This window comes from Aythya ferina, assembly GCF_964211825.1.
Source record: "Aythya ferina genome assembly, chromosome: Z".
Classification (NCBI taxonomy): Eukaryota; Metazoa; Chordata; class Aves; order Anseriformes; family Anatidae; genus Aythya; species Aythya ferina.
In genome coordinates this window covers 13,917,918-13,936,291 of record NC_140299.1, presented here as the reverse complement: position 1 = coordinate 13,936,291, position 18,374 = coordinate 13,917,918, and the positions used below count along the sequence as shown (strand labels likewise).

Sequence of the window (18,374 nt, the reverse complement as noted above, 5' to 3'; positions counted from 1 at the left end):
CACAAAAATTTTACCAACTGCTTCTGAACTTCGAAAGCAGAGTCTCTATAAAAAAGTCATTACGTGCTACTGGGGATAAAATCCTTGAAAGTTTGTAGTACTAATTAGTTTGTAAGTCCTTTCTAAGAGGTAGACAAAATATCTCATGCTTAATCTACTGCACTTGAAGTTGTAAAATTAGTTCCAGCTAAAATTAATTCTTGTTATGTGCATTTCTCAACTGCTGAGAAGCTTGTCATGAAAGATTAAAGTTGTAATAGAAGTGTTTGTAAATGATCTCCCCTGTAAAGTACTACATTAATGTTAGAAAAAGAGATATTATACAACAATATCAGAGACTGGTGTTACATGATACCTTACTTAGGTGAACATGGCGTTTGGTGAGCTCTACAGTGCAGCTCCTTTTTGGACTTTCCTTATGTTATTCTTGCCACATGACCAGAAGCAAAAGAGCTCCAGCCTGAAAATAATAGTTTTTTCCTTCTGTATCATAGTCTTCAGTGAATAAACAGGACTTGCATGAAAAAGTAACTATCTGTTTCCTGAAACCTGTTAATGATGCACAGGCAAAAATGCACACTTTTTACCCATGTGACTGTCTGGGTAAAGTGACTTTACAACATAAGTCAAGAAAGTTTCATTGCAATATAAATAACATTCCTAAAATATAATTAAGGTTAAACTGTAAAGCAACAAGTTTTTTAACCCAACCTTTCCCCCTTCCTATTTTAGATCATTAAAATACTTGTAATACAGCATAAAGTTAAAATCCAAGACCACGAGAACAGACTCTAAAATTGTTAATGGTTGCAGTTATACTAAATAATATGAACTATCACAGAAGCCCCATGAAGGGGTGCAAAGGCAGAATGGTGAAATATTCATGACAACTGAGAATTTAACTTTAGCCTTCATTTTCTTTATTCCACATTTCAAATTCAGACATACTTGCTATAGGTACTTACTTGAGAGCATCTGTAGTGTAGAACAATGTCAATTGCATCTCTTTAAAATACATTTTTGTCAGGGATCGCTTGCCTTACCAAAATTGATCATGAAAGTCTGCTTTTGATAGGTTTGTTTGTTTGTTAAAATAAACATCTTTTTTTTAAAAGCAAAAGCAGCCTGCCCACCATTAATAAGACTCAGACATTAGCTACTATCTGTTCATAAGAAATCAAATGATAATAACAAAGCCTATATTGCTGAATTCACAAATATTTCTATGATTTTCTTCAGATATTTAATGAGGAGATTTTGAAGGGTAAAGGCCCTTTGCTGCCATCTTCCCAGGGAAAGTTAATGGTAACCGAGATAGGTGATACCTGAAGAGGCCCAGACACCAGCTGCGAGTCCTCTGTGCCCAGAAGGGAACGCAGTGAAACCAAGACTTTGCCTGGAGCCAAGATGCTTTTTAGGAATGGTGGGGTTCTATTTGCTTCTCTACACAAAAAGCAGATGAGACTTGAAGAGCTGTGAGGGGAAATCATGCTTAACCTATTTGATAGCTTTCTATGAGATGACTAGCTAGGTAGATGAGGGGAGAGCGGTGGCTGTGGTCTACCTTGACTTCAGCAAGGTTTTTGACACTGTCTCCCATAACGTCCTCATAGACAAGCTCAGGAAGTGCAGCCTTGATGAGTGGACAGTGAGGTGGATTGATAAGTGACTGGATGGCACAGCTCAGAGGGATGTGCTCAGTGGTGCAGTGTCTAGTTGGAGGCCTGTAGCTACCAGTGTCCTCCAGAAGTCAATACAGGGTCCAGTGCTGTTCAACGTGTTCATCAACAATCTGGATGATGGAGCAAAGTGCACGCTCAGCAAGTTTGCTGACAACACAAAGCTCAGAGGCGTGGCTGATACCCCAGAGGGCTGTGCTGCCATTCAGAGGGCCTTGACAGCCTTGAGGGTAAGACTGAGAGGAACCTCATGAAGTTCAACAAGGTCAAGTGCTGGGTTCTACACCTAGAGAGGAACAACCCCAAGCACCAGTACAGGCTGGGGGCTGACCTGCTGAACAGCAGCACTACAGAGAGAGACCTGGGAGTCCTGGTGAACCACTGGCTGACCATGAGCCAGCAGTGTGCCCTTGTGGCCAAGAAGGCCAATGGTATCTGGGGCTGCATTTGGAAGAGTGCTGCCAGCAGCTCAAGGGAGATGATCCTCCCCCTCTACCCAACCCTGGTGAGGCCCCACCCAGGGTACTGTGTCCAGTTCTGGACTCCCCTAAACAAGGACATAGAACTACTGGAGTGAGTCCAGAGGAGAGCTACAAAGATGATGAGAGGACTGGAGCACCTGATGTACAAGGACAGGCTGAGATCTGGGCCTGTTTAGCCTGGAAAAAAAGAAGACTGAGGGGAGACCTTGTTAATGTGTATAAATATCTGAGGGGAGAGTGTTGAGAGGATGGAGCCACTCTTTTTTCAGTTGTGCCCAGTGACAGGAGGAGAGGCAATGGGCACAAACTGAAGCACAGGAGGTTCCAGCTGAATACAAGAGGGCACTTGTTTACTATGAGGGTGACAGAACACTGGGACAGGTTGTCCAGAGAGGTTGTGGAGTCTCCTTCTCTGGAGATATTCAAAACCTGCCTGGATGCCATCCTGCACAGTGTGCTCTATGAGATGCTGCTCGACAAGGGGGTTGGACTAGTTGATCTTCAGAGGTCCCTTCCAATCCTGGCCATTCTGTGACTGTGAGGGGGTAGGAAAGGAGAGTACAAAGTTTGTGTGTGAAATCATGGGGAGTCCAGAGACATTCCCCTCCCACAGCCTTTGCATAACTGCTGGTGAGGGATTTGCATGTTTTTGCACATTTGTTTTCTTCCCAGGCAGAAGAGGGGAAGGACACATGGAGGATAAAGGGAAGTCAGGGGTCTATTGCTAAAGCTGGCTGTTCCTCTTGCTTTTCCACTTCTTCCTCGTCCTGGTATCAGCAGCTCGGGGAGATGCTGAGGGGGAAGCCAAGCAAGCAGATAATCCCCTGCCTGCATAAGTGTATGTGGTAGGAGTAGGGAATTGAAGTAACTTCTTGCTTGAGAACACTGTTTCCTCATTCACTTCTCACCCTCTGTCTCCTTTCCCCATTTCATTCCGCTCCCTCACTATTAGGACATAGCTGTCACAGCAACTACTAAGATGGCTGCCCCATGCTCCACGCCCGTATGCTCACTCCAGCCACTCCTGGGGCCCTCCCTGACATGCTCAGCCCTGGCAGGGAGGATGGAGCAAGGCAGGGCCCCACAATCTGATGGTGGGGCAGGGCCAGGCCACCTTCAAGAGGCACAGGGGGATTGACAGAGCACATCATTTGAAAAGGCAGAAGGTTACCCAGCCTCCCGTTTCCAGAGCTCTTCTCCCCACATGAACTGCCCCCACCCAGCTCCTTGTAGCCCTACCATGCTCATCTGTCCTCCCTCTTATCCATGTTTCTACCACCTTCCACTCATCCACTACTTCTAGCAGCTTCTCACCTTGCCTGCCTTACCAAATAGCCAGCAGGCCTGTGGCTGGGACCTCTTCCTTCAAGCCAGGAGTTGGCAACTGCAAATTCAGCAATCACAGCAAAAACATATCACCTGCAAGTCAGCTCATTAGACTTTCCAGTCAAGCTGCGAATGATGGTCAGCTGTGGCCCTCAGAGAGACACAAGTGGTAGAATGAGGGAGGCCAAGGACAACAGTTCACCTGAGCATGTCATGGCTGCTGCCTGCCTCGGAAAGCCCTGTGCTCTCAAGAAGTTTTCTAAACTGTCTAATGAAAGCCCGGGATTTCCTTGCAGTCTACCTGGACTGAGCATAGCACTGCTATGCTCAAATTTAAATAAATAAATAAAATAAAATAAAATAAAATAAAATAAAATAAAATAAAATAAAATACAAATCTTTTAAATGAAATTATATATTTAATTATTTATTTATTAACTGAAGGTGTTTTGCATCAGCGGCACCAGTGCTTACAAACAAGCAGAAAACCAGGAGTATAACTTTTCTTCTGCAAGGTGTGCATGTGACTGTGACACTCTGGAGTACACTGGTCTTTCCCTGATGACAGAAATACATCATTTACAAAGTATAACCACCCTAGATTCTGACATCATCTTTTGCCTTCTGTCTTCACTCTTCAGATTCTACATTCTTTTAATACAAGGAGATCTAAATAGTGGAAACAGATTTCAACAACTCCTGGTTTGGGCAAACATAAATATTGTAATAAAATTCAACAGCTATAAGATTATAAGGCTTGAATTATGGCAGTTTAAAAGAGCCACAGCATCAACATGAGGAGCTTTCAGGGAATCCTGTCTGTCAGCTGTCCACAAATAATATCTGGGAAGCCCAGCTCTTCCTATATACATGACAGTACATTTTAAACATGAGACAATGCTGTTACTTCGCTCCTAACGGCATCAAACCTCTGTCAGAAATATTAAACCCACTTTCAAATAGCAACCTCAGGGAAATTGAACAGCACATGTTTCAGGAAGTCTGGCCCTGTCTGGAGATACAAAGATAATGTAGGCTGCTTCTACAAGAAATGTAGCAATGAATGCAGAAGCTCCTGTCAGTGTTCAGGAATGTCAGGTTTCTACTGAATTTCAGGTACTTTCCAAAGGATCACTGTAACAAGATCACTGCCATAGCTACCTGTCGTGGATGACATCTAGATGACACTTTTTTCTCAAAACTCCAGACTCCCAGGATTGGCACAGCGGTGTTAAGCATGTGTATTAACTTCTTGTCTTGTCCTTTAACACTATTCAGATACTTGAAATATTATCCCTCAGGAGTGGCATGAAACCAGATAAACTAATCCTCTGAGTATAGGGATGTGTAAGCAGATTTTCAGCAGGAAAAATGCATCATTTCTTCTGCTGCTCCTGGTCTGCCACTAGGAGGCAAAAGATCTGTTGAGACTTGTTAGGAGATCGAAATACAGGCTTCAGTGAAAAACTCTTAAAATTGACTTCCTCAAGCACTCCACATATATGTACTGTATATTAGAGATGGAAGAATAATATTCTGATTTACAAAGGGAATTGCCAACTTGCTTTAATTATATTTTTGTAGCGTTCCAAAGGTGATCTCCTATGTGCTTTTTTTTTTTTTTAGGCATGTTTTAAAGATTACCTTATAAAGCAAATCATTTCTGTATTCTTTATCTCCCATTTCATTCTTCATTCACCATCAGTTCTGTTATGTTGTCACGTAACATATGTTTTGGGATCACGTAGTAGACTAAGATGAGTGAAACGAACTGTGTTAACATGGAAATAAAAAGGGTTGTGGGTTTTTGTTTGTTTGTTTGTTTGTTTATTTGCTTGCTTTTTCTCAGTATCATTTCACCACTACAGTTTGCAGCCACAGAGGTAACAAGATCATGACTGTATTTTCTATAAGCACTGAACTGGAAACCTAAGCTGTTCAGGTAGTAATGCCTGACTCTCCAGACATTTCAGAATACAGGACAACATCAGTACATAAAAGTTACCTTAAAAGGCTGAACTAGCACTTACAGCAGAAAAAAGTCAGTAAGATATTTTTTTTCTTTTTTTCTCTTTTTTTTTTTTTTTTTCTTTTTTAATCTATTTTGGAGAAATTTAATGTTTAAGCATCCACTTTTCCCAAAGGTATGTGGAAACTAAAGCTGAGTAAATGCTCTATTACAAAAATAAATAAATACATAAATAAAATAAAATATGAAAAATGAAAAATGACTGGTAATAAATTTTGCACATGAGAATATTATGCTGGGATTTAGATGTCAGTTTTGTTCTACACAGAGTCTGGAATGGCATGATTATGTAAGGAAGGCATTATTATTATTGATATGTTTATCTTGCTTAAATATAATTTTGTGATGCTGTTATTTCTGCTGTTTCTGCTGCTACTGCTTGTTGGATTTTGGTGAGAAAAAAAAAAATAGGAAAAAAGCAAAATAGCTATAATGCGCTTGCAGGCATGAAGGTTTTGTTCCTTAAAATATTAATTCCTTCAGATTCTCTCATCTGCTAAAAACAACTAATTCCCTCAAACTACTCACAAACATCCTCCACAGAACTATGTGGATAAAAAGAGGGGTGATTTAGGAAGCTCTTGCGTCTCCAAGTGTGAAATGAAGCATAAAGTATAGATATTGCACATGGGCAACTTTCAGAGCAATTTCACAGCTTAAACTGATATTTTTATTGTGTTTGTTGTAATTTATTTCCTCAGCAGCATTCTATCAGTTAGAGATGTATTTATTTTCTGTGCACTGGATGAAAGGGAAGATGGCAGGAACTGTCTAGCAGCCAGGGTTGCAAAGAAGAGCTCATTCTTTGATCACAGTATGATTTGCCTAGTGCTGTTACAGAGAGCCAAATCTTGCAGTGTTGTTTACCAGTGAAAAAGGTCTATATTGATACATTTAACACTGTAATACAGTTGTGCAAACTGCCAACTAGAACAACAGTCACAGTCGGCCTAAAGATTAATAATAAATGGTTCACCACTGGCAATTAATGTTTATTTTCACAAATAAATATGATTTTATAAATCAAATAGTGTACAACAGAATGAATAGCATAAAGAACTCATGAATAGCTCAGAACTGCATATCTCCCACTAAGAAAAAAAATGTTGCCTGACGTAACAACAATGACAAAATTATCATTGGAAAGCGACAAATATAAAACATGTAATAGTAATTTTATCTCAGATAAGTTCCATCCAACACTAATATGCTTCCAAACTAGCTAAAATAGAAGTGATTGTAAAATTAATCTAGAAGTATTAAGTACCTCCAATGCTTTTTTGATACATCAAAATAAATAAATAAATAAATAAATAAATAAATAAATAAAGTTTTGCAGAAGGGAAAGTGATAAACAATGAGGAAGAGCCAAATAACCTTTAATGAAGCTCAGTCACAAAATTTTTCTTCTGCAATCTTATTGCCATGCAGAGCTCCAGCAACTTCACTGAGCTGTATGTAGCAGAGGGCTCTTCCTTTGTGGTTTGGATTTACCTCCATGTTTACAGTTTTTTGTGAAGCTTATTTTCTCAATATTAATTTCCCTGTCCGGTATCATACTTTGATTTGTGCAATAAAGTGAGAGGCAAAAGAGTAAAATAAATGTATGATCATAATTTTGAAATAATAATAATAATTTCTATAAAGCAAAAGCTTTAAAACACTGGCCAGGAGAATGGCAGAACCTACTGGCAAAGTTGGGAGCAAACAAATATGTTAGCTGACATCTTTAGTTAATGAGTGGGAATAGATGTAATGATCTTTGCTGGCAGCAGGGGACTTAACTTGATCCGAGAGGTCCACTACTGTCTTTAAGCTTGTAATTACCACACATGTTTTCTTAAATATTATTCTGTAAAGATTCAAGCTTGTATTTACCAATATAGCTTCAAAGGACTCTGCAATATGGGGTAAATGCAGTACTGGAGCTCACTTTGCTTTTAAATATCACATAGTGAATATTGCTGATGACAGCACCTAAGCAGTCTGAACAAATTTTAGTTCCCTTTTCCTCCACTGCTTTTTGCCTAATATCCTGTGGAGAGCAGCTTTTTTCTACTGATCATGATAATAAAAACCACAAGCAGCATTCTTATGCAAACCCTCTTTGAGAAGCAGAACTTCTGTTAGCAAAGAGCACAGGCTACTAACGTGACAAACCCTGTGGATTTTCTCATTGAGGGAGCCAGCTTTTCTGCCTGTATCAAAATATTTGGAGCTTTGGGGAGTCCAGGTAAATTGATGTACATGTTTGTCTTAGAAATAAAACTGTAAAGTTCCAGGATAAAAAAAAAAAATAAATAAATAAAAAATCAGTACAATATATTGCATATAACCTCATGTAAGTGGAAATGCTAATTGTAGATCTTACTTGAAATAAGTTGTGGAGCTGAAAAGACGTTAAGTTGATTAAATGGTCTTTTCTCTCTCAAAGCTTTGTGTTTAGTTCCCTTAGATTTTACTATAAGCTGCCCTAACTTAAGTGACCTTTGCATTTTGAAGAGTAACAGAAATGAGGCAATTATTTTTCTCGTAATTGCTTTTGTATTATTTGTGGCTGATTGTTTTGTGGTAGGGTATTTTTTAATATACCATACTCCTAATTAAGATATCAGTGTAGGTAAGTATTTTTTCGTAGTGGGTTGTGGAAAATGTTTTTCTTTCCTACAGTGAGTTAGAACAGTATTCAATGGCTTAATGCTAAAAATACTACTACTACTACTAATAATAAATGATAAATAAATCATATGGGATCTTAAAATTCAAAGTGTAATGGTAGGAACTTTTCAGTGTTGGGAACTCAAGGTTTTGTATCTTCTGACTCAGACATGTTACCTTGATAATAGTAGAATAACCAGAGTCAAATCAAAGATGCTCCTAAAGTATTTGCTGTATATACTGTATGCAAACAGGCTTCTGAGTAGGAAGGGATCTGGCTGTTTAATTTCTTGGCATACTTGCTATAAAAACTACATTATTCTGAAAGTCATTGATTAGCATATGAGAAAAAAATATATATATAAAAAAGTATTAAGTATCAAGAAACTCAATTCTTATATAAAACCAGGTTAATCAAAAAATATCAACATACTTTTTCAGAAAATTATATTAGTCAATCAGCTTTTATTGGACAGAATTTCTTGGTGGAACATTGAAGCTCCCAAGCTTCTGTTGTTGAAGACTGAGTTGCTGTTTTTTTTTCTATTTCGATGTAAACAAGTACCAAAAAGAAGGAAGAAAAGAAAAATTAATCTCTGTGTTGAAATTACCAGACCATAGGGATGAGGAGATGACCATGCATGGATAGATCCTTTAGCCTGGTGCACAAGATGTGACAGCAATTTTGAGACCAAGCTCAGATGTCATCTAGCACTTCTGGTCAAGCCCTATGCCTTCACTAGTCCTGGTCTCACTTTGGGTGCAAGAATTACATTGTCTTCACATTTTTCTGCATTATGATGTTGTTGGTCATATGATTTGTGTGAATGATGAGAAAATGTGACAAGAGAGGGACAAAAGAGATGTAGAGGAATGCATGATGAAGACGATAGTCAGGCTGGAACTTTCTTGTCTAATTTCAACAGTTGCACATCCATGTGAATGTGATAATTTTGTCTGCTGGTGGTAGAGAGACATTTGAAAAGGTTCAGTCAGGAGGACATATAGGCAATTGATCTTTCTCCAAAGAATCTTTTAGGTTTCTGGCTATCCTCTCCATTGTTGAGGTCTGTCTTTCAAAACAAAAGCAACGAGCAAAACAGCCCACCTCTTCATTATTTTGAATTTGATGAGGGTTCTTTCCTCTTGTATGCCAATCATTGTGTCAGCAAGTCTTTCTGCTTGGACTGATGCTGTCTTTCTGCCTTTTTTTCATACTTGTGCTACTTACATTCAGAGGTACAGAGTAGTGCAACATCTTAGTTCCAATGTCCAAATGCTGAACTCACAATTAGAGGAAGTCTTCTTTAACTAATAATTATTATTACATTCAAGGGGAAGAAAAGCAACTTGGAAATTATTCATCTTTTCTAAAAACAAAAAGTGTTGCATAAATATAATTATGAAGTCTCTCCATCTGGAAAGGGAAATAGTCAAGCAATAGAATCATAGAATGGCTTGCTCAGGGCCTCATCTTACCTGGTCTTGAACACCTCCATGGATGGGGCATCCACAGCTTCTCTGAGCAACCTATTCCACTAAAATTCCAATAAATTATAATGAATTTAGAACAACACTAGCATCTTATGCAAACAGCTAAACTTCCTCAACCCATTAACCTTAGTAGAGCCCAAATCAGGCCTTTATGATGCCAGCTAAGATAAGATCTGTATTTAACTTTAATTCATCGTTTTCCTTGCTTTTTCTTTCCTTATTCTGTTCCTTATCATCATATCCTGTTCATGGTTTAGAAGCCAATTCATTCAGTGGTTATAAGCTTCTGTGGTTTTTTTCATTATCACAGAATTCATGAATATACATACTTCTTAAAATGGTGGTAGTTTTACAATCTTTCTTTCACTGCCTCCTAGCAAATTTACCAAGATTTTCTTATGTTAAAAGAAATATGAGTTTTAAAAGACCTGTTGAGACATTATCATGTGGCAATAGAAAGGAAAAAGTTACAGGTGAGAAGTGAAAAGAAGTTTTTGTTTGTTTGTTTTGTTTTTTTTTTTTGTTTTGTTTTGTTTTTTTGGTCTCATAAATCAGACCTGCATGCATTTTGAAGAACTGCATGGTTTCTTGTACAGTCAACAGTTTCACAGAGGTTATCTGCTTAACTAAAGATTACATACAGACATCTTCTGTTGATTTCATTGATGCAGTGTTTCTATTTATTTGAAGAAAAAGCAACCACAAGGGGAAGTTGAAGTGAAATGATCTTTTGGCTTCACCAAGACTAGAACTTAAATAACATATATTTATGTCAAAACAAAACAAAACAAAGTGTGGGATTTTTTGTTTTGTTTTGTTTTTAACAGGTTATTTGAGACTGAAATATTCAGAGAAAAGTCAGGAAGAATGGAGTTTAAACATTTATTTTTCTTGTGTTCTCATTATAATGTACTTCAGTACAAAAAAAAAAAAAAAAACAGTTATATTGTAAATAATGAAGAATTGTACTTGTTTACACTGAAAAGTAATTATAATCTTCTCATGGAGGACTTCTGTACAATTTTGTTACCTGTGTGGGTTCTTGCTGAAGGCAGTGGAAGCTGGGAAAGTGCTGTACATACAAACCTGGGAACCAAAACAAGGGCATTATTCTAGATATGAGCCAACACATTAGAATAATGCATCCATCTCCTTGCAAAGAAAATGTTACTGTTTACCTTGTGCTTCTTCCATTTCAGTTCAGTAGCTGAAAGGCCAAAATATTGCAGTTTCCCAAGAAAGTGCAAGAAAGTTCAGAAAGTGACCTATGTACTTCTTGTATGAGAATCCTCTGTCTAACTGGCAGTTTGCACTTTGGGTGGGAAGGTTGGCGTGAACTTAATCTAACTTCATAATCTTTTCAAGTTCCCATTTCATGAATTACAACCTGTTGTATGTGCTAATGGAAAAGGTAACTGCTGTCACTTCTGGGAAGGGAAATGCAGAAACTGTGGGGATTATTCTGTGAGCAGGGTCACAAAAAAAAAATATTCTCCTTTTCCCAGTTCCCCATCTGTCTACCTGGCCAGTCAGGTTGCACATTACAATCCACAACGTGGCTCCTGCTATAAAGTAAGCTTATTAAAGCAATAATTGATGACATACACTGAAAAGAAGCAGAAAGATTTCCCAGTTTCTTACCATCCCGATTTCTTAGAGTGTTACCCTTACTACTCACTACTGACTGTAAGTAAGTAAGAGAAGTTGCAGTGCTGTTTGTAATCCCTTCTGCATCCCCAGGAGTGATGTTTTTTACTTTTGAAGAGCTGGTATAGCTGCATGACTAATGCAAGGTTCTTTTCACAGTACCGGGAAGAAATTTATTAAAATAAATCATTGACTTCAGTAGGACTTAGAGAAAATAAACAGTCCTAACACGGCAGTAGTGGATTGCTTAGTGCATTTGAAAGCCTGTATGAATACAACTGATGTTGCTATTGCCAAGATGCAGAAAACTTCTCAGAAACTGCATATCATAAAATGAAACATTTCTTTGAAATCGTAGTTCCAGGTTCCAAAAGGTCTATATGCTTAAAGTCTCTTGTCCAGAATATCCACATTACTGTAGTTTAACACAGTACACTTTCTTAAATTACAAATGGAAGGAATAGCAGAAGAATCAATTTATTCTTACACCTTTCCAAAGACATGAGCTGCTGAGTTGGCCAGGCAATTGATCACAGAACTTGTCATTTACAAGTTCTGAAGAATTAAAACACTGAGGGGACATTACAGTAATTAGATTTTGTTACAGAAAAACAACACCAATGAAACATGCATTAGTACTAATTCAAATAGATCAGAGACAGAAGTCTTTGGTATTATTTCTGGCATAGCAATTAGTTTAACTTTCTCTTTGAATGTGTAAAATCAGTGCTTTGTGGAGTATTACGGGAGGAATCTTGAATGATTCTGATATATGTATCTCTGCATTGTGATTTTGTGTGTGTGTCTGAGTGCACTTGTGGTAACCAGCAGTAGATAGCTTAAACCTGATAATCTCCATAGTAAACATGTACTTCCTCCCTTCCCTACATGAGCAAAAGAGATAACAATGGTGCTGTGGGGATAGGTTTCATCTTGTTTTGGCTTCTTTTCTTGTAAGTAACTTTGCCATGCAATACAGTTTGGAAAGACTGATTTTTTTTTTTTTGTGATATTGAAAAACTAGGAAATTTATATTGCAGAAGTCATGGGTAAAACTACTACAGTGTACTGGGCAATTCATAACATGATACAATCAATCAGAAGGCAAAAGGAGCAGACAACCACAATTCATAAGCTCTTGTTAATGAAGTTTTTTTGATTGTTTGTTTGTTTTTAAGTTACTGAACATTCAATTAAACCATACTGAGTGAAGACACAGTACACTTTTCTACCTCCTTCTAATTTTTTTTTTTCCAGAGCTTTACATATTATACTTGGTAGTGATACTCTTTGTTTCCAAACAAATGGTTCAGAGCCCCTCCTAGTTATAGCATCCTTGCTTCATATTGTTAAGTGTTATATTTTATCTTCCCCACACAAAACAGATCCCACTGAGTACAAGCTGTGAAACAGTTATGTCTCTGTATCCACTGTACCTGTAAGTCTGCCACCAATGTCTGCTGGCAAAGGACCCCCCTGCTGCTGAGGACAGTCAGAAGCCAAGAGTGGCCCCAGCCCAGTGTGGTGGGATCAGCTCACTATACTTTGCTCAGGTCCTTCATTTCACTGTGTTATAATTTCACTGAATCAAACTGTGTTGAGCTTTTGTTCTCAGTTCATATTGAAGGCTTATCTTGAACAGTAATGAATAGATCTGACCAATTAAGATAGTTTCAAGTGAAACTGCATTTTAGTCACCTGGTAAAAAAAAAAAAAATGGGTAAAGGTTCACTTTTTTTTTCTTTTTCCTTTTTTTTTTTTTTCCCAGAGGCTAAATGTTTTTGACACTATTTGTGCTTACTGATTGTCATTTCTTCCTATTCTTCTCCATATATTTTCACTTTCCATCCAATCATACACAGTTTTTGTCAAATACAAAATGTAGAACAGAAACAAGGACAAAGCTTGTCAAAAGGGGTATGGGGGTGGGGTGTAGAGAGCAGAAGGAAATATAATTGCTGAGAAGGGAAAGAAAAACTGACACCGATCCCCCCAAACCAGAAGATTTTCTGTTTTCACAAGCGAACTTTCAGTTCTTCAAAGATCTGATGGGATTAACACTATTCTGGCATATTGCCTAGGTTTCAACACAGTCTACACCTCTCACTGTAGGAAATTCATAATTTTGGGGGGATGTTTTAATTTTGAAGTAGTAGGTATTTTCATGTATTTTACAGGTGTTCACTTCCCCATTCCAGAAAAAAAAACAAAAATTATAGTATGAAATACCATAGTATGAACCATATTACTATATAGTAGGAAGGAGCTGAATGACCACTCTTTAAAGGCATTTTACAGTGAAAATTTACCTAGAGTGAAAATTTTAGATTATATAACCATAGCAATGTAATAATAACAAAATATTCAATAACAATGTATAATAACAAAATATTCAGTTTCTCTAACACTACAGGAAGATGTGCTACAATATCTGCACAGCCAATCAGCAGTACTACAAGCCTCAGACCAGGAAACTCTTTAAAGTACAGTATGTGTGAACATTGCAACTGAGACTTTCTCATTGCTGCTGTTTCTTTTTTATTTCTCTATGCTCATAGGACAGCAAAACAGATGTGAAGTCACTCATGGCGAAATTTAACGCGGGTAACAACCCCTCAGAGGACGTTTCTGGTAACAGTCGACCCTTCAAAATTGCAGGACAACCTCTCCATTCAGGATTACAGACAAGGAAAGCAGCACTTGAGAAATTTGCAAGTCAAGGAAATGCAACTACTCCTTCAGGACCCAGTACCTTTCACAAACCTGTTCATCCTAAGACTGCTCTGGGGGTCAAGCCTTCAGCTGATGATAAGACAGAAAAGGATCCAAAGCCCCCATATTTGAAACCAGTGGCACAAAGGTTTGGGGTCCAGCTTCAGGCAACTAATAGGGACAATGATGGAAAAACTGGATGCACTAAACCCACTTCCAAAACCAGTGACTTGGCAAAAGAAGAGCCAAAGCCTCTGTATCCAAAACCTGCAGGCAACAAGCCTCTTAGCACTGCTCCTCATGAGAAAGAAAAAAGACCTCTGGGAACAAAACCAAATTCAAATTTTGCACCACAGGAGAGTGAGGCAAAACCAGTATTTTCAAAAGTAGCTGGAGTTAAGGAAAAGTTCATGTCCGCATCACAAGAAAATGAGCCCAGGCCTCCTTCTTCTAAACCAGCTCTTGCACAGAAACCTTCTCTAAATCATGAGGTCTCCCACAGCGAAGACACTTCAAGTAAAAATGCGCTTCTGCATAAAGGAGTAGCAGGCCCTAGACCAAAAATACATTCTTTTAAAGCTGCAAAGGAAACAGATGAAAATAGTAACTGTGCTGCAGAAACTGCAAGCAGTCATTTTGCTAACATGGCTCTGAAACCTACTGGCCACTGGTCCAGCTCATCGCAAGGCACCGCCAGAAACGTGGATGAAAAGACTGAAGAAAAGGGGGTGAGTGCTGCCAGGAACATCTTTCTCAACAAAGTCAGCCAGGAAGAATCTGGTTCATCTCCTCCCAAGTTCCGTAAGATGAGCACAGTGTTTGCTGCAGGAAAGTCACTGGGTGGGTCAGAAGAAAAGGAGGATGGGGACAAGAGCTCAGGAGCCCCAAAAAGGAAAGCCTTGCCCCCACTGTTCAAGCTGGGCCAGCCCCCGCAGAAACCCTGCCGACCACCCAGCGTGGACCTGGAAAAGTTCCAGAAGAGCATCCCAAAAGACAGTGAGTGCTCTCTGTTCTTGCTTTCATGAGTATTTCTTTTTAACCCATTTAGCACTTTATTTATTTCATTTGGAATCCTCCATTCTGTTCAGAAATAACACAAGACCTGTGCATCGGACATCTCTTCTGTACAGGGCAGAAATTAAAATTATATTTCTTCTCCCTCAGCAGCAGAGAGTGTAAGAGGGATGTTTTCTGTGTTGGGTTCATTTGTTTTTTGAAACTGTTAAGTATTTATTACTTGTAGCAGAGAGTTTAAGTATTTTTCTCAACAGACATTTCAGTCCTGACTTCCTATAAATGAGGTGTTGATGTTCAGTGTCCTGTTGTCTTATGAACTTCCTGGGCACAGTCTGATGGCTATCAAAATGATAGTAAACCTGTAGTAACCACACCTTTTTTTTTTTCTTTTTCTTTTTTTTTTGCCTTTCACAATGACTAACTACACGTCCTTATAAGCTGCTGTATTTTATAGTATGTTCAGAAAGTTAGAACACTATGCTATTAGAGAATGAAGGGTTCCCAGGTAGAGCTGCATGGATTTCATACCCAGATCTGAAACCAGACTCTATAAGCATCTTCTGAACTTCATGTTTTCTGTTACATTTGTGTGATTTCAGTTGCATGGAAGTTTGTAGCACCTGAGGCTCTGCCTCACTGTCCTTATGAAGAAGTAAGCCACTCAACTTTCTGCTGGTTGTAGTCCGGGCATGAATATTAAGGTTTTCAGTAAAACCTGAAGTGGTTTTGCATGTGATGGGAACAAAAAAAATAAAAATAAATAGAATTTCTGTGACTCTACTCACACAAAAAGTTCTACCTCAGCAGGTTCCTTTCACCCCATAGGAAAGTTGCCACAAATATAACCTGTTTCTGAGGTATTCAAAATATGTCCTTGAAAATCTGAGGTTATTAGATAAAAATATAGTTTCCTAAAGTTAGACCCAGAAATCCCTCCTTAAAGGAGAGATGAGTTTTTCAGATGTTCTGTGTGTCCTTATATTACCTGTTAAAACATTTTGGTCACGATTTTCCCCCAGCACATTTTAGGCACTGTTTGATAATTTTAAAAAGCTAAAATCAGCTACTGTTACCTCCAGCTGGAGTAGGGCAATGCCAATTGTCATGTTTCTATTACAATTTTTAGGATACATGAAGGAAGCTTTCTGTTTTTTCTTATAATGCCAGGCACTGAGAACTGTGATTGCATAGGAAACTGATCGTATTTTACAATCAAAGGTTTAAGGTGTATGGGTCCAGGTGAATGCAGTGGTTTTGGGAGAAGCAATGACAGAAACAAAAAAATGTATTTTTCTGTTACATTTTTATTATTATTCATTTATTTCTGGGTTTTTCTTAGTACACTGTTACCTGCACAGAGATTAGGAAACAAAGTGTATATCCAGTCCTCACATATATATTTTTTTGGCTCAAGACATTTAACTAGTTAGGTCCTGAAACAATTTTTGTCATGTATCACACACAGCTAAGTAGTTTCTGATAGTGATAGTTTCTGATAGCATTTCACGGTACCTACGTTAGTCTGCCTTAAGCATCTCTCTTAGATTAATTAAACTGATCAAACTCAAATTTCCAATATAGTGAGTGGGAAAGGGAGAAGCCCAATGATGTGTTTCAAGGCATTTACGTTAGATGCCTGATAGAGCTGAGAATAGATGCTCTACAATACTCCACCCCGTGCATGTGCAGTGCATCAGGTACAGTTATGTAGTTTACTTGATAAAAAATTTGTCCTTGTGTCTTCTGTACTTAGAATGCAGCACTGCTTGTGTTTCAGCAGTTTTGTAATGCACATAAGAGTAGGCTTCCTGAGACAAAAGACGTTACAAGGTGTTATGACCGGATGAAAAGGCTCAGAGCTGAGTTTCTGTGAAGACAAAATGTCACGCCAAAAGCAGAGTGTGAGTGGAACTACATACTCTATTACTATTTTCTCCTACTCAGAAATGAGGAGCATATCAATAACATAAAATGTACTGTCTTGTCAGGTTTATATTCCATTTTTCCTCTCTCTCTCTACATATAAGGAATTGTTCTCACAAATCTATCAACAGGGCCAGATCCTTGAATGACATAAATTTGTTTCTCTCTTTTAAAAGAGGCATGCCAATTTATAACAATTTGAGTAGTCATCCCTTCTTCACAAAGCACTGTTCATGACTGTCCTTACTCTAGTGCCCGGAAAAGGTTCAAAATGGAAAGACAGCATTTTCAGCAAAGTACAACAGCAAATGTTTTGATTAAACAAAAGCAATATGAGCTTTGCTAATTAGAACATTGAGAAACTGTCCAGGGCTGAACCGCTCAAAAGCGCAATTATTTCAAAAGATATTTGTTAATTTTATTTTAAGTAATTAATGGAGGAATTATCTTTTTATCTTATTGTTCAACTATTATTATTATTAATAATAATAATAATTTTCTGCTGCCCATGCAGGTGTAGTCACAATATATTTTTCACTCTCTTTTTAAAATTGAAGGTTAGAAATATTTATTCCACACATTCAAAATGAACTTGCTGTGTGAACAGGGCTATAAGGTTAATACCAGCATTTCTGTTGAAAGGAGAATCTCCAGTTGCCACTTACCAGTACTAGGACAGCCACCAGCCTGGGTGAGTTGCAATGGGGAGAGGGACAAAACATGGAGCTACCCAACATGGTGGCACAGCTTGTTCTCCAAATATGTTAAAAGATACACACCCAACATAATACACATGCAACTAAACAGAACTGAGTGGTCAGCAATGGTCTTCTCTACTTCACACTCTGAGTCAGGGCAAGAATGAAAGATTTCGAAACCACTTCAATATGAAGCTGTTCATACTGGAGTTGAGCGTTAGCTTTTCCCTGAAGAGTTGGTATATAGACCTGGATGTTATGCTTGGCTTTAAGTAATGAAGCTCGTTTCTTTGTGGCCAAAACTTTATGTAGAACAGTTTTGGTGGCAAGACCATATGTTCTAGCCTAAATCTGAACACCCTTGTTTTCAACTCGACAAGGTTATTCAACACTGCTGGTTTTCTTGGAACATTAAACTCGAATGACAACACATACCTGCTTTGGAAAGGCAGTTAAAATGAATGGCTTTCTATCTTTCTTTTCTTTTCTTTTCTTTTCTTTTTTTTTTTTTTTTTTTTCTTTAACTGTCATTTCAAGAGTGAAAGTCATGCCAGGGAGATGACACCCCCGCAGCACAAATTCTTCCTGCTCATTACTTTGTCCTGATAAACAGCAGCTTGCTGTAGTTGCTTTATTTTCTGCTGTGATTCAGGGCCTGAGTACAAAGAACAAGCAAATGGAGAAGGTTTTCCCATCCAACAACATGGGA

At 38.2% G+C, this 18,374-nt stretch overlaps 1 protein-coding gene across 3 annotated transcripts in view; it reads left to right on the top strand.

The window, feature by feature from the left end:
* FYB1 (FYN binding protein 1) overlaps positions 1-18,374 on the top strand; it is a 66,393-nt gene that overhangs the window by 9,986 nt on the left and 38,033 nt on the right. For 2 of the 3 annotated variants that reach the window (XM_084504690.1, XM_084504688.1), the window contains exon 2: positions 13,874-15,023. In XM_084504690.1, the coding sequence (XP_084360816.1) occupies positions 13,874-15,023 (1,150 nt within the window). Of the gene's footprint in view, positions 1-7,601; positions 7,750-13,873; positions 15,024-18,374 lie in introns of those variants that run through there. The other variant, XM_084504689.1, reaches the window with a different exon arrangement.